Consider the following 26,207-nt stretch of genomic DNA (forward strand, 5'->3'; position numbering starts at 1 on the left):
TATATATATTCTTAAGTAATACTTTGTTAGGCCATGTAATAGGTCAGTGGTCTGTGACAATATGCCTTTAATGGAAACACCGTGCTTTTTTATTGGGCGTGTAGTACTGGTGACCTGGTCATCACCTAGGAGCAGCCAATCGTATGTCTTGAATTTGTTAACACACGTACGTGTGTAAACAACTATGTGTTATCAAAAATAACCCATGGTGTTCTCACCAACGGGTGTGTAAGAAACACATATAACTCGTATGATCAATTGTTTCGAAGTTCCTTAAATCTTTAACTGATTTTTTTTAATACAGTGCAGTACATACACAAAACTTCACATGCGCTGTTTTTGCTTCGTAATTATTACACAAGTTTATTTTGTGTAAGAATATATACCACGAGACCGACGTTATCCAAATTGGGAATATATTTCATGTTCGAAATAATAACCTTCAACAAATATCATGTATTTACTTTATGGTATTTAAAAAGTTGACGCCCTGTAAATACGTATCGTGATAACGGAGATCCATAATTCCTATCATAAAGCCCATCTCTACAAGATAAATTGCTAATACCTGTCCCTTGGGTGGTGTTTATTGACTCTGTTTATCAACAGAACACTCCCCGAGACATCTTAAATTAGTCCATGATAAAATACAACCTTGGTCCATATATTTGTAAATGACAAGAATCTTGACAGAACTGAAACTTCACAAAAGTGAAACTCGTGATGTTTGAAAAACATATTTGCACTCATTGCTTCGCCGAATTACTATACAATCTAGTATCTAACATATATATATATATATATATGTATATATATGTATATATATATATATATATATATATATATATATATATATATATATAATTTTTATTATTATTATTATTATTATTATTATTTTTATTTTTTTTTGGGGGGGGGGGGGGGGGAAAATGGTGTGATGGAGTGGTTGGGAAGGGCGGTGGAGGAGGTAGCATTCGGTAGGTCAGTCACGGTGGGACACAGCCTTTAAATTTGTACTAGCAGTCTGGGTCAACCGAAATTGTGTTTAGCTATCTCCAACCTAATGACCTGGTTTCAAAGCAAACAGGTGGGACCAGTCTATTTGGGTTTCCACTTGAAAACATGTTTGCGCATCGTGTTGATGGTTTAAGCAAGGCCGTGTTATTTGTAGATGTTCAAATCACGAATCATAACTGACAGTTTAAGCCATGTACATAGATATGTGTGTGAGTGTGTGTGTGTGTGTGTGTGCGTGTGTGTGCGTGGGTGCGTGTGCGCGCGTGTGTGTGTGTGTGTGTGCGCGTGTGCGCGCGTGTGAGTGTGTGTGCGTGTGCGCGTGCGTGTGTGTGTGCGCGTGTGTGTGTGTGCGTGTGTGTGTGTGTGAGTGTGCCAACACACATATAATGTTTTGTCCCACTAGTTGTGTACGAAATTGAATGCACTTTCAAAATTAACTTAAATAATGTTGATGTGAAATTGCTTTTGCAAATATCTAATTTTTAACTGAAAAATTTCTATTTTAAGGTTTTCCAGATTAATGATGGAGGGCTTATGTAGGAAAACTTAAAGTTTGTTTTATGTAACAACACCACTAGAGCACATTGATTTATGAATCATCAGCTATTGGATGTCAAACATTTGATAATTTTGACACATAGTCTTGGAGAGGAAACCCGCTACATTAGTAGCAAATGATCTTTTATAATCACCACCCCAGACAAGATAGCACATACCTTGGTATACCAGTCGTGGGACACTGGCTGGAACGAGAAATAGCCCAATTGTCCCACCGACGGGGATCGATCGCAGATCGACTGCGCATCAGCCGAGCGATTTACCACTGGCCTTTATGTGGGAAAGTATATATGAAAGAAAGAAAGAAAGAAATGTTTTATTTAACGACGCACTCAACACATTTTATTTACGGTTATATGGCGTCAGACATATGGTTAAGGACTACACAGATATTGAGATAGGAAACCAGCTGTGGCCACTTCATGGGCTACTCTTTTCGATTAGCAGCAAGGGATCTTTTATATGCATCATCCCAGAGACATGGTGGTACATACCACGGCCTTTGATATACCAGTCGTGGTGCACTTGCTGGAATGAGAAATAGCCCAATGGGCCCACCGACGGGGATCGATCCCAGACCGACCGCGCATCAAGCGAAACCCTTTATCACTGGGCTACGTCCCGCCTCTATATGAAAGATCCCTTGCTGCTACTGGAACTATGATGATTAATCAATGTGCTCTAGTGGTATCGACAAATTAAACAAACGTTGTGTTGGCTTACTGCCCCGGGTGTGTGAACTACACATGTGATACTGAGTGAAAAACTAGTTTAACGTATTGGTGATGTCATTCTTTGTGTCAGAGGTCAGACATCGATGATGATAATCCAGTTCCTCGGGCTACAGAATACGTATTGCGTTACGCTACACCTTTGAGCTGTCAGAGAAAATAAGCACGTATTGCATACGGCTTCCCCGCAATCAGATCATTATACATGACACTAGCGTTATAATCTCACATACCTGAAATAGCAGTATAGAGGGGACAGAGAGACAGATGATGGGTTGACACATACATACACACCCACACGCACACGCACACGCACACACACACACATAGAGAGAGAGAGAGAGAGAGAGAGAGAGAGAGAGAGAGAGAGACGCTTGTCGTAAACGTTTTTTGAAACGTCATCCTTGTTGAATGACAACTCTACTGGTATTTACAGTCGTCTAGAATGCTATTTGCTTTTCGCCATGAGCAATGTCCTGCACCAAATTGTACCTATTTGTAATAGTTGTTCAGTGATGTCATTACAGAAGACAACAGAGAAACACCCTTTATAACAGATCTACCACAGACAAAAAAAGGTTATGGCTGCGGAAATGCAGAGGTGGTGATGTCGCAAGGGTATCTGGTGCTTTGACGGCGATTCCACTGCTTCCGTACAGACACATTGTATGGAAGTAAACTAGATCAATATACAGTATACTCTTCCAAAAAAGTAGGGGAACTCTAATAAGAATTTACAATTGCCAAAATTGTAAGGTATATTAGTTGTGGGGAATCGTTATACGATAATGCGGTGCGTTATACTTTAGCATGCTCATATACCACGAAGGTTTCGAGCAAGTCCGCCCCAGGGTTCGGTCTCTGGGAAGCCAGGGGCCCAATCTGGGCAGAATATACAATAATAGTGAATTAATTATGCAAACGTTACAACCGGTAGTTCAGTATTACAGTAGGTTTTATGACTACCAAATATCTTGAAGGACAATTGGGGTCAGAAGTGAAATTTGAAAGTGGACGTTTTTTGAATCAGTAAATCGCAAATTAAACAATAAAAATTATTAAAACCAAACAATAACAACTGTATGATCAACAGAATGAAAAAGATTGACAGAAATAATGTTCCACAGTGATTAATGGATCTTCCTGGAAATTGTCAAAATCGAGAATGACACCCCACGCATGTGTACGGGGCAAATGCGTGATGCATGTGCAAACTATAGAATGTGTTTCGGTGTGTTGATAAACAGACCTGAACGTTCTTTACAAGGATGTCTGTTGTCATGTTCGGTCTAATAGTTCATATTAACATTAATATTTCAGGTTCCCCTACTTTTTTGAAGAGTATATATGTAATAGTATTTACTAATGGTTTTACTAAGCATGCAATTCAAGTGTCGTTAAATCAATCAATCAATCAATCATTTCATTTCAACTTATTTTCGTGCTTATATCCAATTAAGGTTCAAGCACGCTGTACTGGGCACACACCTCAACTATCTGGGTTGTCTGTCCAGGACAGTGGGTGGGTTACTTGTTAGTGGTTAGTGAGAGAGAAGAGAGTGTTGTGGTCTTACACCTACCCATCTCTCTCTCTGTTCTCTCTCTCTCTATATATATACTGAACAAAATAAGAAACTTCCGCTAACTTTGCTTGAACATAACTTGATGAAAACAAACCGGGGGAATAATTGTTATATATGCGTTTAAAGAGTGTTCCATGATGCATCGTTTGGTGCAAAAATCATGGCCATAGGTTAACAGAAACTGGGAGAAAGTGTGGTAGGGGTTAAAAAAAAAAAAAAACCCCACTTAATAACGGGTATGACCACCTCTTGAATTGACCACTGCAGTGCATCGCAGGCGCATAGAATTGACTAAAGTTTTGATTTCTACCTGTGGAATATTGTTCCATTCTTGAATGAGCGCTTGACGAAGTTCGTTGACGTTAGCGGGTGGGTTGGGACGCTGCCTCAATCGTCTGTTCAGACTGTCCCAGACATGCTCGATGGGGTTGAGATCAGGACTTTTAGCGGGCCAGTCATCAATGAAATCAATGTTATTTGTCCTAAGACAATTTACAGTGTCTCTAGCTGTATGAGAGGTGGCATTATCATGCTGAAAAATCGAGATGTTGGCGTTGTTATGGAAAAGAGGAATGACGTCATGAGCGAGAATGTCATCGCGGTAACGTTGAGCATTTAAATTGACTAGTGGTGAACGATAACCATGGGCAATGGCTGCCCAGACCATGGCAGAACCCCCACCCCCGAAACGATCTCGTTCAAGAACACAACAGTCAGCATAGCGTTCATTTCTCCTACGGTAGACGCGCACACTGCCATCACCACATTGTAAAGAAAACTGGGTATTCTTGGCATACTAAAAATGCTACAATGTAAAAAACGTCAATTTTTTTTACAAATTTTGAAGCGTTTTCGTTCACTTGACAACTATGTCAGTAAGACATGTAAAACAAATTGACCGCATACTACACGGGACATGTCGAACCATGCATGCACGTGCAAATTGAATTTCACGTTGTCGACGATTAACAGTGCAAAAATAATCGATAAAATTCATGAATCCTGATAATACAGCTCAAGGCTAATACTACCTATATAATTTCATTACACAATGAATTCTTTAACACAACAAATACTATATGTACAAATCGGAAGTTTCTTGTTTTGTTCAGTATATATCTGTCTCTGTCTCTCCCTATCCTCTCTCTGATTCTTTTCACCTCTCCCCCACTCTGTCTCATTGTCTATCTTCCTTTCTCTCTATCTCGCTCGCTCTCTCTTTCTGTCTGTCTGTCTGTCTCCCTCCCTCCCTCTCTTTCATCGTCTCTACTATTCCCTCCTCTGTCCCTCTATCTCTCTCCTCTCTCTTTCTCTCTCTATCTCTCTCTCTCACTTTCTCCTCTCTCCCCACACCCTCTCTCTTTCTCATTTTCCTTCTCTGTCTCTCTCCCTACATCTCTCCTCCTCCTTCACCCCCACCCCCCCTCTCTCTCTCTCTCTCTCTCTCTCTCTCTCTCTCTCTCTCTCTCTCTCTCTCTCTCTCCGTCCTCTCTCTACCAATCCCTTCTTCCCACTCTCGCTTACTCTCCCAGAGCCTGTTATGAAAGTAGTTGGTCGTTAGATGTTATTTGATCGCTCCAGGCTTAATTATCTCATTCAACAGATACAGGCGATTGGGTGGGTGTGAACTCTCATAGTTTGTCAATAAAAATCGAAAGACGGCATCCTTCATAATTTGAATAATACAGGTGTGAAAACAATCTTGCCTAAAGGCGCCTTTTCACTGTACAACTTCTTGTAACAATCTATAACCTGGCATTATAGGAAATCAGCTATATTTTCCCATTAGCAGCAAGGGATCTTTTATATGCACTTTCACTGATTGCTCCAGAACTTCTGTTTTACACTACTACATACAGTGTTAAAATGCTGAAATGAGGTCACCTTAATTTGTGTAGGGCAAGTTCCTTCAGTTCTCTTCCAGTAAATTGTTATGACATACAACTATGGAATAAGCCATAGCGATACTTGTTGTATTTGACTGAAAAACAAAGAGTGACAATTGAAAACTTGCGCCTCACATTATGATGTATAACATGAATTAAATTAGTTGTAGATGATTTTATGTTGGTTTTTTTTTTTTTTTTTTTTTTTTTTTTTTTTTTTAAACACTAACAACTAACCCACAGACAGCCCAGATAGCTGAGGTGTGTGCCGAGAGCAGCGTGCTTGAACCTTAATTGTCTCTGTGTGGGTGTTGTGTGTGTGTGTGTGGGGTGGGGGTGAGTCCTCCTCCTCCGGAAAATATATTGAAAAAAAAAATAAAGAAGAAAATTTGCTTCAGCAGGGAGAAGTTTCGATTCCTTAAACCCTTCCCCATCATACGACGCGCCTGATACATGAACACTAGGGTAATATGAAAAAGAACTAATTTGTATGAGGAATTAACATGCAGAGAACTGGAGCGGGTTGATGTGATCAATCATCGTGAGTAGGTGAGAATATAGACCGTGTCCAGTACAACCCGGGGCTTCGTGTTGCCTGCACCACAAGCTGGTAGTCATAATATGTTGAAAGGATTTAAACAGATTTGTTTTAAAGGGACATACCCTAGTTTTTAAACACTAAGGTATTTTTTTGACTATTAGAGCCGTTTTTGATAATGAAATCATACTTTACTTAGATTTTATGGTTTAGATTATCAATTTCCGAACATTCGAAGTGTCTTTGGTCATCCTTGTGTTTTTAATATCACAAAATGCATTTCTCATATTTTTAAAAACGCACGTGCGTCTGAGAAGTAACAGTTGTGGAGTCGAGTTTTAGTCCGTTTTCAGAGGGTATTTCACCATTTCAAAGTCACAGATTCATGTTTCACTCAATTGTAACTTTATCCAAATGTGTTTCAGGTTTGTTGATTAACTAAACTTGGTGTAAATTTTCACGGGTATGTCCCTTTAACACTGTCCTGTTTTCTGCCAGTGTCTTCATATGTTGCCCACTTGTTGAGAAATGTTAATGATTATGATTGCATATTAACCCATTGAGCTATTTCTCGTTCCAGCCAGTGCACCACTACCGGTATATCAAAGGCCGTGGTACGTGTTCTCCTGTCTGTGGGATGGTGCATGTAAAAATGGAAAAATGTAGCGGGTTTCCTCTCTGAGACTATGTCAAAATCACCAAATACTTGACATCCAATAGCCGATTATCAATAAATCAATGTGCTCTAGTGGTATCGTTAAACAAAACAAACTGTTTACACATTATATATATTTTTCTGTGTAAAATATCAGTGGCCATATCTTAAATTTGTTTATATATAAAAAATAATTCTGAGACAAAATCCAGTTTCTGCTACTTATATACGTGCATTACGACAACCAGAAACACACTGAATAAAGAGACACTGATATTGTTTATGTTTATTTAACGACGCACTCAACACAATTTATTTACAGGAATCTGTATTTACCATATCATTTTAATCGTTAAATCACTTTATTAGTCGGAAACAGTTTACAATGACAGTTTCTTTACAGTGTTATTGAATAATCATTGGCTGTTGGAAGAAGGAAGTTTGTTTTGTATAACAAGACCACTAGAGCACATTGATTTATTAATCATCGGCTATTGGATGTCAAACATGGGCTTTTGGATGTCAAACATCTGTTAACATTTGACACGTATCCATTAACCGGCTCTGATCGTCGAATCACACGTTAATCATATGACCATAACTGTGACCGTGACCATGACCATGACTATGACTATGACCATGACTATGACCATGACCATGACCAAGTGGGGCCAAATATTATTCTCTTTGAAATAGTCAGGGGAGTGATGGGGAGCGTGAGTGATGGCTCCCCTTAAATGGCGAGGTCTGATAATTAACACAGTCACCAGTGATGATTTTTTTTAACCGTATACTATATCAGTAGACCGCAACCTTCTGTTTCCGGAGGCATATTACGAGTGGTCGCCATGGTGACGAGATTAGGACATTCAAACATATCACTGTCAGATCTTGATATTTTTATCAGTGTTCTCGAGTTCAGTGGTTTTCGATATACCTGCCGGAAACAGCCGATTGATAAGAACGATCGGAGCCAAATCGGACCCCGGAGCTGGACATACATACACAACGGAAGGAAGGAAGGAAGGAAGGAAATGTTTTATTTAACGACGCACTCAACACATTTTATTTACGGTTATATGGCGTCAGACATATGGTTAAGTACCACACAGATATTGAGAGAGGAAACCCGCTGTCGCCACTCCATGGGCTACTCTTTCTGATTAACAGCAAGGGATCTTTTCATATGCACCATCCCACAGACAGGATAGCACATACCACGGCCTTTGTTACACCAGTTGTGGAGCACTGGCTGCAACGAGAAATAGCCCAGTGGTACCGCCGACGGGGATCGATCCTAGACCGACCGCGCATCGAGTGTGTGATGGGGAAGACTAATGGGTAAAAAGATGCATGAACCAACTCGTCAAAAGGGCATCCCAATAGGAAAACAAAAAATCAAAAGAGGAAGAAAAATGGCTATTGGATATTTTAGGAGAGATGGGTTCTCCGGTCCCCTCCCCCCACCCCGTGGATCCGCCTCTGACCTATACAGGGGTGGGTGGGTGCGGGGGAAGCTTTAATTAAAGACATACTCTCGATTCTATTTTAAATGTTTTAAACATTTATAAACTCGTTCAGTTTAAAGGGGTGTGTTCCATTTATTTATTTGTTACTATTTTTATTAATAGTTTTATTTATACTCCTGCGTACCGTAACTAGGTCACCGCGACCTACCTTTCACGCATTACTGCACATAAAAGGAAATCCTTACCCGGCCATACCTTTGTCAATTCATATAGGATCATCAAACCTTGCAAGCAAGTACAATATGAGATTCACGTGTTTTGCGTACCATAACTAGGTTACCGCGACCTACTTTTGTTGGGCGTATTATTGAAACTCACCGATACCCTATGTTCTTTTTTTTGGTTTTGGACTCGGCTGTTATCAACTCTTGTGGCACCCCCCCCCCCCCCCCCACCCAACCATATCACCATCATCACTACCTCACTCTCATCCACACCCACCCCACCCGCCCTTTGTTACTGTCTGCACATGTATGTATATCCGTGGTATTAAAAGTATAATGTTTCAGATATTGGTCGTGGTTGGACTAAAATTTGGCCAAGTCCCTTTATTACTACCTGTCACCCCCCCCCCCCCCCCCCCCCCCCCCCAACTTAAACAACCCTATCCCCACGTACCCTCACTCCACCCCTTGCCATGGTTTGCACAGGTATTAATATCCGTGGTATATATATATACTAGACTATATTTCAATTATAAATAGTAAGAGACAAAGCAAAAACTTGAAACAGATACTGACAAAAACACGATTTGAATCTACAACAGTAGAACATAAATGCAGTGTCAAAAAGTGTAACCGAAGTAACTGTGGTACATGCCAACATATTTTAGAAGGCACACATATAGAATTCAACCACAAAGGTTTATTTTGGGTACACAGGGATATGGATTGTTCCGTTAACACTGTTATTTATGTAATTACATGCCAAGGTTGCAAAGAACAATACATTGGTCATACCAATCAGCTGAGAGCCAGAGTACGCGTACACAAACAGCAAATAAAACAACCTGAAACAAGATGCATACCCCGGAGTCGGTCACTGGCGAAGTCAGAGGCTGAATCCGGGGTGGGCGTGCCTGAACCTTAGTGGATAGGGGCACGCAAAATGAGTTGCCAGTTGAGTTCACATTTAAATACATGTGCGGCACAAAAAGATATTAAATTCACCATTTTCCCATTTTATCACATAGATACCAATGATGAAATGAAAAGAAAGACAAAGGAAATGTATTTTATTAGAAAGTTTTGTCCACTTCTTAATGCTCTTCGTTAGATAAAAGCAACAATGACGTAATTAAATCAATCCCCTTCTACTACAGTAACGTCATAATATGTATGACGTCATATTTAGCAGTTATTTAGCAGATCCTTTCTGAAGATAACATTGAAACATGTAAAAGGATCATTATTTCTTTAAATTGTTTTTTAAAAATACATATATACTGTACACTTGTTTTCTTTTATCATTTTTATTTATATATATATATATATATATATATATATATATATATATATATATATTTTTTTTTTTAATTTTTTTTTGATATTGATTTGTACGGCCATGGTTGCGCTCTGTCCCCCCCCCCCCCCCCCCCCCCCCCCGTCAAGGTCTTATCAGTATCAAAACCCGTGGTATTAAAAATTATTATTATTATTATTATTATTATTTTAGATACTGGTTTGTGTGGTCATGGTTGTGCTCTGCCTACCCCTTGTCAGTTTCTGCACAGGTGTCAAAACCCGTGGTATTAAAATTATAATCCTTTATTTTAGATACTGATTTGTGTTGTCATACTTGCGCTGTGCCAACTCCTTGTCAGACTGTGCACAGGTATCAAAAACCTTGGTATTTATTAGATACTAGTTTGTATGGTCATGCTTACTCTCTGTCCACCCCATGTGAAGGTCTGCATAGGCATCAAAATCTGTGGTATTAAAGTTATTCTTCTTCTTCTTCTTTTTAGATACTGACTTGTATGGTCATGCTTGCGCTGTGCCAACTCCTTGTCAGACTGTGCACAGGTATCAAAAACCGTGGTATTAAAATTATAATATATGTTTTTCAGATACTGGTTTGTGTGGTCATGGTTGCCTTGACAACCGTCAGCTGCCACCCAGAAGGCCCCCCGCTCGAAGCCTGTGTCGACATGTTCCCCACTGGTCACAAGGTGGACGCCCAGAAGTCTACAGCGATCGCTAACATAGCGCTTAGAAGAGCAGATGGATCAAAAGCAACCACGTACTCGGCTAATGAAATGATAACAGGTAGAGGAAGGAAAGGAATGATGAGGACACCCGGGGTAAGTTCAGTCAACCGCTTGTCGCTAACGTTCGCTAGACTGGTTTATGCGCTTCACGTTAAACCAAATGGCGACGTCGAGAACTAATCAAATAGTTCGCGAACGTTAGCGAAACATTCGCTGACTGAACTTCGGACGGATACACGGGAGCAGGGCGGGGAGGAGGGGGAGGGGGAGGGGGAGGGTTCCAGGAAATATTTTTTGGGGGGAAGCTGAACAAAGGAAAAATAGCACATGGACCAAATGGTTAAAAGTGGAAACCCATTAAAAAAAAGGCATTGTTTGTGTGTGTGTGTGCGCGTGTGTGTGTGTGTGCGTGCGTGTGTTTATGTGCGTCCTTGCGTGCATGTGTTTTTATTTCATTTTACTTAGCCTTGGCGTGCCCGAACCTTGAAAGGATAGAGGGTGTGGGTGTGTGGGTTTGAATAATTTGTTTGCATGCTTCCATCAGAAAATTGTTCAAGCACGCCTGTCGTGGGCACAACATTTGACTTCGCCAGAGAGTTCTGTCCATAACAGGGAGAAGGACATCTATAGGCACAGTTTAAGTCTTTAAGTCTAGACGTTATGTCTGACAGTGTACTCCCTTTGTTTTGCAGTAACGCTAGCCACTGCTAACCCAAGCGACACGACAATCTATTACGAGGGTATGTTTGTACAAGCACGACGAGCCAACTGCGGTTCCGACAAAAGGACGGAACCAGTTGGAAAGTTTACCCACGAACCAAGCAACTATCTCAAGACGTTGGATTGCGGAGGGATCACCAAGGTTAGTTAATAACATAGCCCAGAAGCTGGCTGGTCTGGGTTTTTGCGCCGACCGTTAGATGAAAAAGTTTTAGTTTTTTTGTTTAACGACACTACTGGAGCACATCGATTAATTAATCATCGGCTATTGGATGTCAAACATTTGGTAATTCTGAACCGTTAGATGAAGTTAAAGTTTGTTTTGTTTAACGACACTACTGGAGCACATCGATTAATTAATCATCGGCTATTGGATGTCAAACATTTGGTAATTCTGAACCGTTAGATGAAGTTAAAGTTTGTTTTGTTTAACGACACTACTGGAGCACATCGATTAATTAATCATCGGCTATTGGATGTCAAACCTTTGGTAACTCTGACTCGTAGGTATCCCGCTACATTTTTTTTCTAATGCAGAAAGGGATCTTTTATATGCACTTTCCCACAGACAGGAAAACATATACCACGGCCCTTGTCCAGTTGTGGTGCACTGATTGGAACGAGAAAAGACCAAATCAGCTAAATGGATCCACCGAGATGATTCGATCCTGCGACGCAAGCACCCAAAGCGAGCACTAAATCGACTGAGCTAAAACCCGCCCCAACGTTAGCTGAATGCGATCTGATAGCATAGCTGAATGCGATCTGATAGCATAGCTGAATGCGATCTGATAGCATAGCTGAATGCGATCTGATAGCAGACGAATATCGCTTATCATTTTGCCCGAATTTAAGAATTTGCTCCAGCACTAGGGGGAAGGGGGCACCCATGTCTGTGCCCATCGGTGGCCCATTGGGCTATATCTTGCTCTAACCAGTGCACCACGACTAATATATTAAAGGACGTGGTATGTGCTATCCTGTTTGTTGGATGGTGCATATAAAACATCCTTTGCTACTAATAGAAAACTGTAGCGGGTTTCCTCTCTAAGACTATATTTTAAAATTAACAAATGTTTTAACATCCAATAGCTGATGCTTAATAAATCAATGTACTCAAGTGGTGTCGTTAAGCAAAAACAAACGTACATATTTCGTATCAGATGGTAAAATGGCTGCGAAAAACGGTCTACTAAAGTTTACATCGGAATGGTTTAAGACCAAAAGCAGTGAAACATTAACTTAGACGAAGTCTCTGGAGCTGCCTGTCAAGGGTTTAAACAACGCAAAATTAAAACATTCATACAATAAAATTAACTTAAGTTGAATGTGTTTGCTACTTTTAACAATTAGAATTATAGTTAATTATTCATGTAGTTTTCCAGTGATGTTTAATTCTCCACATGTATCAGTATGTAAAATTTAATCAAATATGCCTCCCTTTCCCCCTACACCCCCAAAAAAACACAAAAAAACTACAAAATAACAAAAACAAAAACAACCCAAAAAACAAAACAAAAACCCTACCTAACATAAACCTTTATCACAGCTCTATTTTTCCTTATCGTTTCATTAAAAAAGACAGTCGTACAAATACTAATCAATGTTACATGTCTATCCACAAATTATTATTTATTTACTTACTTACTTACTTACTTACTTATTAATTTATTTATTTTATGTTATTTTATTTTATTTTCACTATCATTTATATCAGATACATACAACTTCACTTGAAATAATATATGATATTTACAAAGTTTTAAAACATATATATATATATATATATATATATATATATCACACATATACACACACACATACATACATACATACATACATACATACATATATACATACATACATACATATATATATATGTGGCCTGTAGCCCCACTTTTATAAACCCGGTTTAAAATATGGGCTTTGCCTCCTACCAGCAACTAGACTGTGTCCCTCCACTACAGATTGGTTTCTCGGGCGTTAACAACAAAATAGTTTTTATTTCGTGATAAGCAATAATTCACAAATTTCTCCAATATGTCTTTGTCGGATGCATGGGCGTCGATCGGTGGGGGACGGGGGGGGGGGGGGGGACGCGTCCCCCTCACTTTTCAACGCCGGGGAACAATCTATATAAATGTCCACCACCCCCCCCCCCCAACTTTTTCGTTTAGCAAAAGCAACACCACCACCACCACCACCACCACCACCAAGAACAATAGCAACAACAATTTTTTTTTTTAAAGTTTAACCACTAATGTACACACACACACACACACACACACACACTAACACGCCCCCCCCCCCCCCCCCACACACACACACTTTTAAAGCCGGATTGACGCCCATGCGGATGTCGACAGAATATTCCGTCGCATGAGAGCCAGAAGGACGTAAGTGCATCAAAATTCATTTTTTAAAAGCCGAGATAATGAAGGAAAACTGTTTTTCTTGATCAGTAGTTAAGATGTCGAATTTGTTTTAATAGCAATGAACGCTGAACATATTTACGATTTCTTTGTATATTTGCGGTATTTATAGCATATTAGGTGTTTTAGTTATTTGCTTAAATAGTTGTAGATACGACAATTATTTATGATTAAATTAAATGCGTCATTTAAGACCAACAGTATATCGAGTAAAGTTAAATATTTATTCTGAAAGAACCATCACTTATTTTTAAAAAGGAGAAAGCTTGTAAATAGAAAATATTTAGAAGCAAACATTAAAAAAGGAATACAAGTAGAAGTACGTATTAATAAAATCACTGCTTAAACAAAATATTACGTACAAAAAGTTAATTTACTTTTGTTAATAATAATACGATAAATAAAATCACCAATTGAGAAAAATAATAATGTGAAAAAAACTACTCTGACTCGTGAAATCCTTGTTTTCTTTGACCCACTCCTGATTTTGTGTGACCTTATCTGGTGCAGGGTTTCTACCAGAGGGTAAAATGGGTATGGTGCCATACCCAAATATTTCTGAAGACAGTTTTCTTAAGTTAACCTTTTGACAAAATTAATTACTGTTATCATTACTGTATGATTTTCTTAATCCTAACCCAACCCCCCCCCCCCCCCCCCCCCCCCCCCCCCCCCCCCCCCCCCCCCCCCATCTCTCTTGGCTGTGGTTGCATTCAATTCCATAGAGCCATACACAAATATTTCTATCTGGCAGAAACACTGGTGGTAGTGATCCATGTTCGTTGTCTGATAATGGTGCATCAGAATCAGATTTGTCCATACAAAACCTCTTTTTCTAGGCAGAAAAGCTGATGTCATGTTGTGTGCAGTGTTCTTTCCGTGTTCTTTGCACCATGGGAGTCCTTTTGCAGATAGTTCATGGTTCTGCTGTCTCAGGGTGTACTTCACTAGTTTCAAGACTACCTGGTTTATCAACTAGTGCAACAGACAAACCAGAAGAGATAAGCAAACTGAAACTGGTATCCTTTAATGAATAAACTATGCTTAGCAGTTTATTGGTTTGGTATACACCGGGTTCAAGTGAAGTTCATTCAAAGGATATAGGGTTTACGTTTCCAATGAGAGTGTGTACTGAATATCAAATCCATGTTCACCTGTTGAGTATGCAGGATTCTCTCCAGGTTATATTGAGTGAACAGTAACCCCTACAGCTTCTGCTGTGCGTTGGGTTTATTATCCGGGTTCTGTTGTGTGTTCAGTGCATACTCCTGGTTTTGTTGTGTATTTGGTGATCTCTCCGGGTTCTGCTGTGTGTCCAGTGATCTCTCCAGGTTCTATTGTGTTTTCAGTGATCTCTCCAGGTTCTGTTGTGTGTCCAGTGATCTCCCCAAGTTCTGTTTTGTGTTGGGTGTACTCTCCGGGTTCTGTTGTGTGTTCAGTGCACACTTCTGGTTTTATTGTGTATTTGGTGATCTCTCCGGATTCTGTTGTGTGTTCAGTGATCTGTCCAGCGTATATTGTGTGTTCAGTGATCTCTCCAGTTTCCGTTGTGTGTCTGGTAATCTCTCCAAGTTCTCTCCAATTGATTATTTTCTCATGTTCAGCTTTTTGCTATGTTATGTTGAGGTCTTGTTGTCATTGAAGCCAGTGCACCACGACTGGTATATCAAAAGCCGTGGTATGTACTACCCTGTCTGTGGGATGGTGCATATAAAAGATCCCTTGCTGCTAATCGAAAAGAGTAGCGCATGAAGTGGCGACAGCGGGTTTCCTCTCTCAACATCTGTGTGGTTTTTAACCATATGTCTGACGCCATATAACCGTAAAAAAAATGTGTTGAGTGCGTCGTTAAATAAAACATTTCTTCTTCTGTTATCAATGATGTGCCAAGTTCTGTTGTGTATGCTATATATCATGTTCAGGTCCTGTTGTGTGTGCTATGTCATGTTCAGCTTATGTTGTGTGTGCTATATTATGTTCAGCTTCTGTTGTGCGTGCTATGTTATGCTAATGTTTTGGTGTGTGTGTGTGTTTTGACAGTGCCATGTTCACGTTCAACATGCTGTTGCTTACCTTAGCTTACTTAGTAACTGGTTTAACGTGTCCATAGTCTATATACCACTAGGGTTTCGAACACGCCTATCCAGAGACCGGCCTCCGATAGGATCGGGTGTCTGACTCAGGACAGGGATATTCTGTTGCAAATATTTGTTAACTGTATAGTTAATCAAAGTTCATAAATCTTGCTATCGTTTATGTTGAGGCCACATTCACTTTATTCACCTTTTAACCTTACGTCTGATGACACTGTCTTTTGTTACTGGACTTAGTCCTGCATAACTTAAATGACATTTGTATGTGCAATATTGTTAATCCATGATGCCTACATTAGGGCAATCGTGTAGATCTTCAAAGGCAGCTGAAAGGCGGAATTTGATCACCGTAACATATAAATAAATACATGTACATCCAAAATCAGTGTGATTATGCTTGCACATTGGTCCTATATGCCACATACAACATTATTATGAATTAAAATTGTATCTACAAATACAAATTACATGTTGGACACATTGCTTCAATTAAAAACATTTCAAAATAGATATTTTGTTTTTCAAGAAAATTCACCAAAACATGTTTATTATTATAATTATGGTGCACATAATATAGCAAACCATACAAACATTAATGTTACTGCAATTCCTGTTTATATATATAGACACCATTCCTGTCTGTTGCCAGATGGTTAGTTGCATACAGTACCAAATGTTTTTCTTAAATAGACCGGGCTCTCACAACGACAAAAGTCATATTATTTTTTAGGATTCAAGCACATAAAAATATTGACATAATGTATGCTCTATTGTACTTCGCATTTGTAATTTCTATCACAGTCCGACAACAAAGAATACATATGTGTCGTATTTGGCACATACGACCTATGTCAGACATAATTATATAACGAACTGTATTTTAAAAGGGTGTATCTACCACACACGACCAGTCGTGTTCACACAATGGACAGCAAGCAAATCGTAGGAAAGTCGTATGTGTCAGTTACGTCTATTTTCGTGCAAATTGGTATCTGTGATTCACTTACGACCATTTAAATCCTTCTGTATAAGCGATGCAATTAGAGACACAGCTACGATTTTTTGTGACAATATGTAATCGGGGATAGCGATTCCAAATATGCAAAAAAGACGTTTTAGGTCGTACCTGCCACTTACGACCTTTTAGCTCTCACGCGACGATTCGGGTTCCGTACTTATGGAATAATTAATCATGGAGATATTCACATTCCTATTGCGTGGCCTCCTATTGTCTATGCCCCCCAGCTTGTACACAGGGATATTTTTTGCGATATCTCGCGTGAGTTCACGCTTAGTTTCCAAGAGTTGCTCCGCGACACGGAGATGTGCAGTGGAATATGAAAGAAGTCTATTAGAAGTGGAAATTCACAGTTAAAAGGGAGTTAACTCGTGAGCACATAACTCGGCCAGTCTTGTTGCTCACCGTGATGCAAGATGGCAACATTCTCCATTTTATTTCATTTATTTATATCCAATTAAGGTTCAAGCACGATGTCCTGGGCACACACCTTAGCTATCTGGGCTGTCTGTCCAGGACAGTGGGTTAGTTGTTAGTTGTTAGCGGCTAGTGGTTAGTGAGAGAGACGAGGGTGTAGTGGTCTTACACCTACCCACTGAGTCGTTAAAACTCGCTCTGGGTGGGAGCCGGTACCGGGCTGCGAACCCTGTACCTACCAGCCTTATACCCGATGGCTTAATCACGACGCCACCGAGGCCGGTCAACATTCTCCATGTGAGTGACGAATGCAACACACAATCACCACTGTCTCATTAAAAGTCTTGGTAACACTGATCTGTGATATTTATTCGTATATATTTTCATTTTATATACATGTGGTTCCTAGTCGAGGCTTAACTCTTTTAATAGGACTTAGAGAATACCCAAAGAGCTACGAGACAATACCGCTTATCTTTCACGAGTGGATTGATGTTTTCCTTCAAGAGCTTTTGGCGAGGGAAGGACAACACCAATTCACGGGTGCAAAATAAACGGTATTGCCGAGTAGCGAGTTGGGTCTTCTATTTATTACATACCCATTCAATCTTACTATAGTAATAAAGTCATTTTGAAACCTGTGATAAATTTATTTTATATCGCACATATGTGCAATCTGGACCGGAACTTTTAAATGGATAATTCCCTTTTTCTTTTTACTGCAATTAGCGCCTTTTATTTACTGATGTCATATAAGATTTACAAATGACATCATATCGTATTTGAAAACATTGTCAAAAACATTTAGGACTCTGTGTTGATCAAAATCTTAGTTGGAACACACAAGTTGATCACATTTGTTCACAAGTTTCATCTAAACTGGCTCTTTTGCGACGAATTAGCAAATTTCTCACCCCAGAATCAAAATCTCTATTCTATAATGCATATATTCTTCCCATATTTGATTATGGGTCAGTAACATGGGGTCGTTGCAATAAAACATACGTTCACAGATTAATAAAGCTACAAAAAAGAGCGGCTAGGCTAATCCTTGATAAACCACTGCTAACTCCTTCAGCAGATCTCTTTAAGGAATTACAGTGGTTGCCTTTTGATTATAGGTGCACATACCATACAGGTACATTAGTATATAAGGCGTTGAACAATCTGACACCTGCATATATAAGTGATTATTTCATACCATCATCAGGCTCAAATGAATATAACCTGAGATCAGCAACACATAATAATCTTGTATTGCCAAGACCCAACACTGAATTGTATAAACACTCCTTCAGATATTCTGGTGTTGAAACATGGAATACAATCCCAGATTCTATTAAAAAAAGTGTATCCTTACTTTCATTTAAAAGACAATATAAAACATTCATAACAACACTGGCTCTTGGTAATGTTCAGTAAAATCTTTACTCAGGAGTCTGTACGTTTAAATTATATTTGTTTATGATTATATCAAGTTGTGATAACATCTGTTTGTATATGTAAACAAAATTGTATTAATTATGTATGCATCATGCGTATTTACCTTATAGTTTCGATGCATTTACTGAAGAATAATTATGTTGTGTTTTGTTACATTATTTATTTCATTATATGTTGAGTAATAATGTTTAATACTTGATAGACAGAAGACCACAAGGGAGATTAGTGTACTACTATTTGTGTACCCTTCTTTAAATAAAGATTATTATTATTATTATTATTATTATTATTATTATTATTATTTGAAACATTACACAAGACTGCCGTATGAGTATGATTCTTAACGTTAAATGAATCCATGAAAGGAGTTTTGATCATAGATTTAACAAAGTGTTGTTATGACGTTAAATTAAAAACCGTTTTTTTGTTTTGTAAAACATAAAGGAAGGTATGTAATAAATACAGAACTTCATATACGTTGCTTTCGCTTCCTATTTATTGCACTCGTTTATTTTACGCGGTCTCGTGGTATATATTCTTGCGCAAAATAAACTTATTATTACCCTTTTTCATTTTACGATACTGTTATTGAAAACAAGTTTGTAAGTTGAGGCAGCGTTGGTTGCGTCACATGACATATCTTGTTTGACAACCATATTGGATGGATAAAAAATAGTTACGGTTGTTTTTGGTTGCCCAACAGTTGTGACGTCAAAGCCTATAGTGAAGCACTGATTCTAGCACAATGACGTCGTAGAAAGGTGCTAGAAAGGGGTGGTAGAAAAACCGTCTACCACATGTGTGTAGACGCTAATCCGCCCTTTTCATTGGTTAATATTAGGATGTACACGGCAGTTGCTACCGGTTGATTACGTCATTTTTTAAACAAGTAGTATATGACGTCACATTATGAGTAGGTCTTCTCGACACCACTGTATGCTTTCACACTCGTGACGTAACATGGGTGTCAGCTTAGAGGTGACGTCACGTTACAAAAATAAAATGAAGAGACTTACAGTATAGTTAGACTAAATTAATAATAAAATTTATAAGACAGGTCGTCTCAAGAAAATCAATCCATGGAGCTCGCTAAAGCTCGCTCCAAAGATTGATTTTCTTGAGACTCGTGTCTGAAAAACCATCTACAAAAGGACTCATGCCAGAAACTATTATTATGATGTAAAAACAAAACGTATCTAGGGAAAGAAATGTTTTGTTTTTTATTTCCTTCTCCAGGGAAAGATAATTTTTCTTTCCCGACTTCTCTCTTCCCATATGGGTAACAAAGCTATATACACTGTTTCTATGTTTACCATATATTTAAGTATTTTCTGTTATTTCATGTTATATCGGCGAAGCCGTTCTCACATAAGTTTACCCCCCTCCCCCCCCCAAAAAAAAAACACAACAAAAAAACAACAACAACAACACAAAACAAACAACAACAACAACAACAAAAAAACACTAACAAAAAACCCCCAACAACAACAAAAAGCAAACAAATAAGTAAACCGACAGCAACAAACAGCACCAACAGCCAGGGCCGGATATAGACCTTGGGGGGCCCGGGGCACATAAGGTTCGGGGGCCCCTCAACATTGAAATTAAATTACATGACAATTTTTTTTTTTAAATCTAATTTTATAATTATTACATTTTTTTTTACAAAGGAAGTCCTTAGTCTGGGGGGGGGACCCTCTGACGGGGGGGGGGGGGGGGGGGCAATTGCTCCCATTGCCCCCTTATAAATTCGGCACTGCCAACAGCCACACACGTTTCCACAGGTGTCAATCACTGTGGAACGTTAACCAATCGAAGCGCGCTATTTCCACACACCCCTAAAGCGGTGCTTTTATGTTGATCATTGTTTAGTTCAGTTGTTCAGTAAGCGTTTAATACTTCCTTTGTTAGAAAAAGGTAACAGCACGTCGAACTAATATACCATATTATTTTGTGTTTCTATTGCAGAGTGCCATTTGCCATAAAGACCACATCCACCAGACAAACCAGACATTTACTTGGACTGCACCGGCTACACCTGTGGGCCATATATATTTCCAGTGAGTGGACCACGTATATTCAGTTTTTAAGTACTAGCAGTTTAGAGTAGGTGCAAAGACTACAGATGTGAGCCAGGGGCGTAGCGTGATCTGGACCTGGGGGAGGGGGGGGGGTTTAAAATATGAACCAAGTGGACCCTTTTTCTATTTTGTTTTTGCACCACCAGAAACTCCATATGTATAAACCGGTATGTTTTAGTTCTGAAAGCGGATCATTTGCTTCAGTGGGGGGTTCGTCCGAACCCTCCGAACCCCCCCCCCCCCCCACACACACACACAGACATTGCCTACGCCCCTGTGAGCAGACATATTTTTAAATTGATGTGACTGGGGGTGGGGGGGGGGTGTATTTGAAACACGAATCTATTCATATATCACATTATACATGACAATCTTCAATAGAATCACCCAAGACGGCCAATATATTACACCCGCGACCCCCACCTACCCACCCCACCCCCCACCCCCACCCCCCACCCCCCAAAAAAACAAAACAACAACACAACCCCGAACAAACAAATAAATGCATTATATCAATCCGTTACAAACTATAGAAATTTAGGGCCGAATTTACGAAGGCTGTTTTTCTTAAACGCAGGGAGGGCGGGACGTAGCCCAGTGGTAAAGCGTTCGCTTGATGTGCGGTCGGTCTGGAATCGATCCCCGTCGGTGGGCCCATTGAGCTATTTCTCGCTCCAGCCAGTGCACCACGACTGATATATCAAAGGCCGTGGTATGTGTTATCCTGTCTGTGGGATGGCGCATATAAAAAATCCCTTGCTACTAATCGAAAAGAGTAGCCCATGGAGTGGCCACAGCGGGTTTCCTCTCTCAGTATCTATGTGGTCCTTAACCATATGTCTGACGCCATATAACCGTAAATAAAATGTGTTGAGTACGTCGTTAAATAAAACATTTATTTCCTTCTTAACCGCAGGGTGTTTCTAAAAGCATTGTAAATGTATGTAGTAACCTGCGTGTAAGACAAATATGCTTTGTAAATTCAGCGCTTAATATCTGAAACTTAAAAGAATATCTCTTCCTAAAGTTTTGATCGGATAGTTCTGAAACTTTGGCACTATAATTCTCTAGAGCAGTGTTCACAAAGAAAGAAAGAAAGAAAGAAAGAAAGAAGTGTTTTATTTAACGACGCACTCAACACATTTTATTTACGGTTATATGGCGTCAGACATATGGTTAAGGACTACACAGATTTTGAGAGGAAACCCGCTGTCGCCACTACATGGGCTACTCTTCCGATTGGCAGCAAGGGATCTTTTATTTGCGCTTCCCACAGGGAGGATAGCACAAACCATGGACTTTGTTGAACCAGTTATGGATCACTGGTCGGTGCAAGTGGTTTACACCTACCCATTGAGCCTTGCGGAGCACTCACTCAGGGTTTGGAGTCGGTATCTGGATTAAAAATCCAATGCCTCGACTGGGATTCGAACCCAGTACTTACCAGCCTGTAGACCGATGGCCTGCCACGACGCCACCGAGGCCGGTACAGTGTTCAAAAACTAACAGAGCTATTTTGGAAATTTTATTTAAAAAATAGATAAGAATTTAACATAGGATGGTCTTTACAAATTAATTAATTAGAACTGTATCTCTAATACTGACAAAATTGAAATTAAATAGCAAAGCTCTATGGGCAGACAGACTTCGTGTGTGTGTGTGTGTGTGGGGGGGGGGGGGGTTAGTGGGGTTTGTTGGGGGATTTGTTTAGGTTTTTTTTTTGGTTGTTGGGTGGGGTTTTTTGTATTTTGTTTTGCGGCAAGTGTCCATCCATAAAGTACGTATGCCTAGGGGATTCACGCATTATGCACGAAGAGTGCACAAGGGGGAGGTATAAAATGGACACAATTCATGCTCTTAATTTTATCTGATGTACTAAAATATCGATATGTGCCTGTAAATGTGGATGTGTGTGAGTGGGGGGGGGGGGGGGGGGGGGCTAATGATCAAATGTACAAAAGGTGTACTCGTGGGATGAGTGTGTGTTTGTGTGCGGTGGGGGCGATGTGTGTGTGTGTGTGGCTAATGAGCAAATGTACAAAAGGTGTACAGGTGGGGTGGGGTAAAAAAAAAAAAGTCGTAGATTATGACGTCACTACAGCACACGCCATAGTGACGCCATAGCGTACAATGGGTGGTTTTTTACGATTTCGTAGCGCTAAGATAACTTCGAAAATATGGACCCCGACTATGCCAAGTGTAAATACTATTATTTGCTTTATTCGCAGGGCCACTGTTGTGAAGAATACCCAGACTTTTTGGACTGGCGTGACGTCAGAATTTCTCAAGGACAGCAACGATCAGTCTGCGCCAAAGTACTGCGAGTACCGCAAAACAAATGGCGCTGACGTCAAATCGCCCGCCATGGCTGTTGTTGTCCTTGGGCTGAGCTTGGCTTTGGCCAACGTCGTCCACTTCTCGTAGGCAACAAGATGTTGACGAATGTTTCCACACTTACATACGCTTCTTCACATTTTTTCGGCATAAATTGCGACTATCGTACTACTTTGCGACTTTCATTCTATTTTGCGACTTTCATTCTACGTTGCAACTGTCATTCTACTTTGCGACTTTCATTCTACTTTGCGACTTTCATTCTACCGGTACTTTGCGATTTTCTGTTTATAACATTTTATTATTTAATTATTTGCAGGACTAGCTTTGGGTGTACAAAATATTTCGCCACATTATCCATTAAACATAAAAAAAGTGCTGAAACCTACCATTGTTTTAAAGAAAATATCAATCATTATTTAAAATGATTTCGCCAAATTAAAATAAAATTCACCAGTTGATGAAGCTTAAAATTCGCAATTGGCGAGTGGTACAGCTAATCCTGTTTTTGTACTGACAGATACAAGGGGTGGGTAGGGATTGGGTCCCCCGGTGTACGCCACAACTGTTATTTTGGTTTGTGGATTATCCCTAAAATTGTTTTAATGTTCTATGCAAAAAACTGTGTCCTCCAACAAAACACAGAATCTAAAATGACGCACCGACCCCTGTTAAGTATCTTGGTTCCGTCAGTGATTAAACAATTTGTTTTAATTTTTTACTAAAAGGAAATATTTGTTTCATTAAAAAAAAAAAAAAAAAACTTTCATGCTAGTGTTGTGCATATTAGTGTGATTTTAAATGTATTACTGCAGCTAAGCTGGTGAAAGGCGTATGAGTGATTTTAGAGGTAAACTCACGAATTTCCTTATGATCTTTGTTTGAAAGTGAAACGGACCTCGGGGTTTTCAACTAAAACGCGAGTGCATAGGCATTGGAAAATACAAAATACAAATGTACATATAATTATTAAAACTTCTGATCATTCATACTATTACTGCTACTACTACTAAGGGGCGTAGCGTGATCTGGACTTCGGGGGTGGGGTGGGGTGTTCGAATATGAACCAAGTGGACCCTTTCTCTATTGTTTTTGCACCATCAGAAAAACCATATGCATAAACCTGTATGTTTTATTTCTGAAAGCGGGGGTGGGGGGGGGGGGGGGGGGGGGGGGGGGGGGGGGGCTGGACGGGGGTTCGTTCGAAAACCCCAGCCTACGCCCCTGCTACTACTAGAAACTACTACTACTACTACTTTTACTACTACTACTTCTATTATTACTACAACAATAAATCCTACAAGTATTGCACCATTCATATTTGTTTTCCTCGGGCCTACTAATGCCCCACGACTGGTATTGTAAAGACTGTAGTTTGCCCTGCCCTGCCCTGCCCCTGCTTTATCTTTGGGTAAAATGCATATAAAAGATTCCTTGCTGCTGATTGAAAAATTTTGTGGGTTTACTTTGAAGACGTGTCAGAATTAATAAATAATTTATGTGTAATATGTTTACGGTCAAAGGGAAATAACTCTCAAGTGCATGCATTTTATTCTATTACGTATTAACTAGTAGTGGTAGTGATACTGGTGGGAGTAGTATAAGTAGTAGTAGTAGTAGTAGTAGTAGTAGTAGTAGTAGTAACATGCCTGAACCTCTATTGGGTATAAATAATAAAGTAACAGTAGTAGTAGTAGTAGTAGTACCGGTAACAGTGCTAGTAGTAGTAATAGTGGTTAGTAGTTACTGTAGTAGTAGTAACTGTAGTCGCAGTAGTATTCATAATAATTCATATTTCTGTCAGCCACTAGTCTATGTTTCATGCTTATATGTTAGATTAGCTGTGAAATATATAAAAACAAAATATTTTTTATGTATATTTTTTTTAACATATTTTGTAAGCTGTTCATACTATTGTAATATACATTTGCATAATATATTAAAATATCTGACGATTATTTGCATATTGCGTCTTTATTATCACAAACTTTGATGTTTGTTTAACGACATCTCAGCACACTTTTAAACTACGACTAGTTGGAGTTTAAGGCCAAATGAAATAAATTCTGGTCTCTGGTCAGCGCATGCGTCGATTTTGACCCTCGCGCGTCAACTTTAAAAAAAAAAAAAATCACGCGGTAAGACGTCGATCTTTGCCAGGCTTTTCTTGCTATGATGCAAAATCGCATTTTGAGACATTCCCAGTCTCGAGCTCCTCGCGGTAAGATGTGTTTGTTTCGCTTGTGCACACTGCACGTGCTTTCGCGGCTCGACTTTGGGATCCTTCACTTTGTTGTTTTTGTCAGTGAAGTGAAGTTTTCTACTGGGATGTATGCGGCCATTAGAACTGATTGAACGCTGGAACGCTTCTCGTTTCGACAGTCTGCACCACCAGTCTGACTATGTTGACTTGTTTTTTTCGTGACTCGTATGACGGCCATTCTGCAGAACGCCACGGCACTGGAAGACTGACCGCCCCACTCTAAGAAGAAAGAGGAAGCGGGGTCGGTCCCTACTACTCTTTTCTGGACTTTACTTTGTTTTATTGTGATACCATCTCGTATCCTCCGGAGTCGGGCCCGTCCGAACCACTATACCAACCCATGACGACTGGACTATATCCTAGTCTGATTCTTTCTCTCGTTCAGACGGATCCGGTTTCTCAAGATCTTTATTTCAGCACAGCACTACACCTTCAACGTCTACTGACTGTCAATCTAGGGGTTTTCTTGACGGGATGCAACCCATCTCGTCCCTACAAGCTGTGCACCCTAACGGCCTTAACATATAGATCGGACTTTAAACTTTCAGACCTTCGTTCAAAAGTTTATGTCGAAATTACTTCTTCTTGTTTTAATATTATTAAATAGTCCGATCCTCTCTTCCTTTTCTTATTTATTTTTGGACTGTCCTTCCAAAATGCTCCAAATTATATAAATATTCGACCGAGTAGTCAATTCTTT

At 39.6% G+C, this 26,207-nt stretch overlaps 1 protein-coding gene across 1 annotated transcript in view; it reads left to right on the forward strand.

Moving 5' to 3' along the window:
* Positions 1-25,202, forward strand: part of LOC121370518 (putative defense protein 3) — a 42,948-nt gene extending 17,746 nt beyond the window's left edge. Inside the window, exons 2-5 of the mRNA XM_041495801.1 lie at positions 10,566-10,764; positions 11,399-11,568; positions 20,798-20,889; positions 23,139-25,202. Of these exons, the coding sequence (XP_041351735.1) occupies positions 10,566-10,764; positions 11,399-11,568; positions 20,798-20,889; positions 23,139-23,334 (657 nt within the window). The 3' untranslated portion in view covers positions 23,335-25,202. The remainder of the gene's footprint in view (positions 1-10,565; positions 10,765-11,398; positions 11,569-20,797; positions 20,890-23,138) is intronic.
* Positions 25,203-26,207: the final 1,005 nt, after the last annotated feature.

Source organism: Gigantopelta aegis, chromosome 4, assembly GCF_016097555.1.
Source record: "Gigantopelta aegis isolate Gae_Host chromosome 4, Gae_host_genome, whole genome shotgun sequence".
Classification (NCBI taxonomy): Eukaryota; Metazoa; Mollusca; class Gastropoda; order Neomphalida; family Peltospiridae; genus Gigantopelta; species Gigantopelta aegis.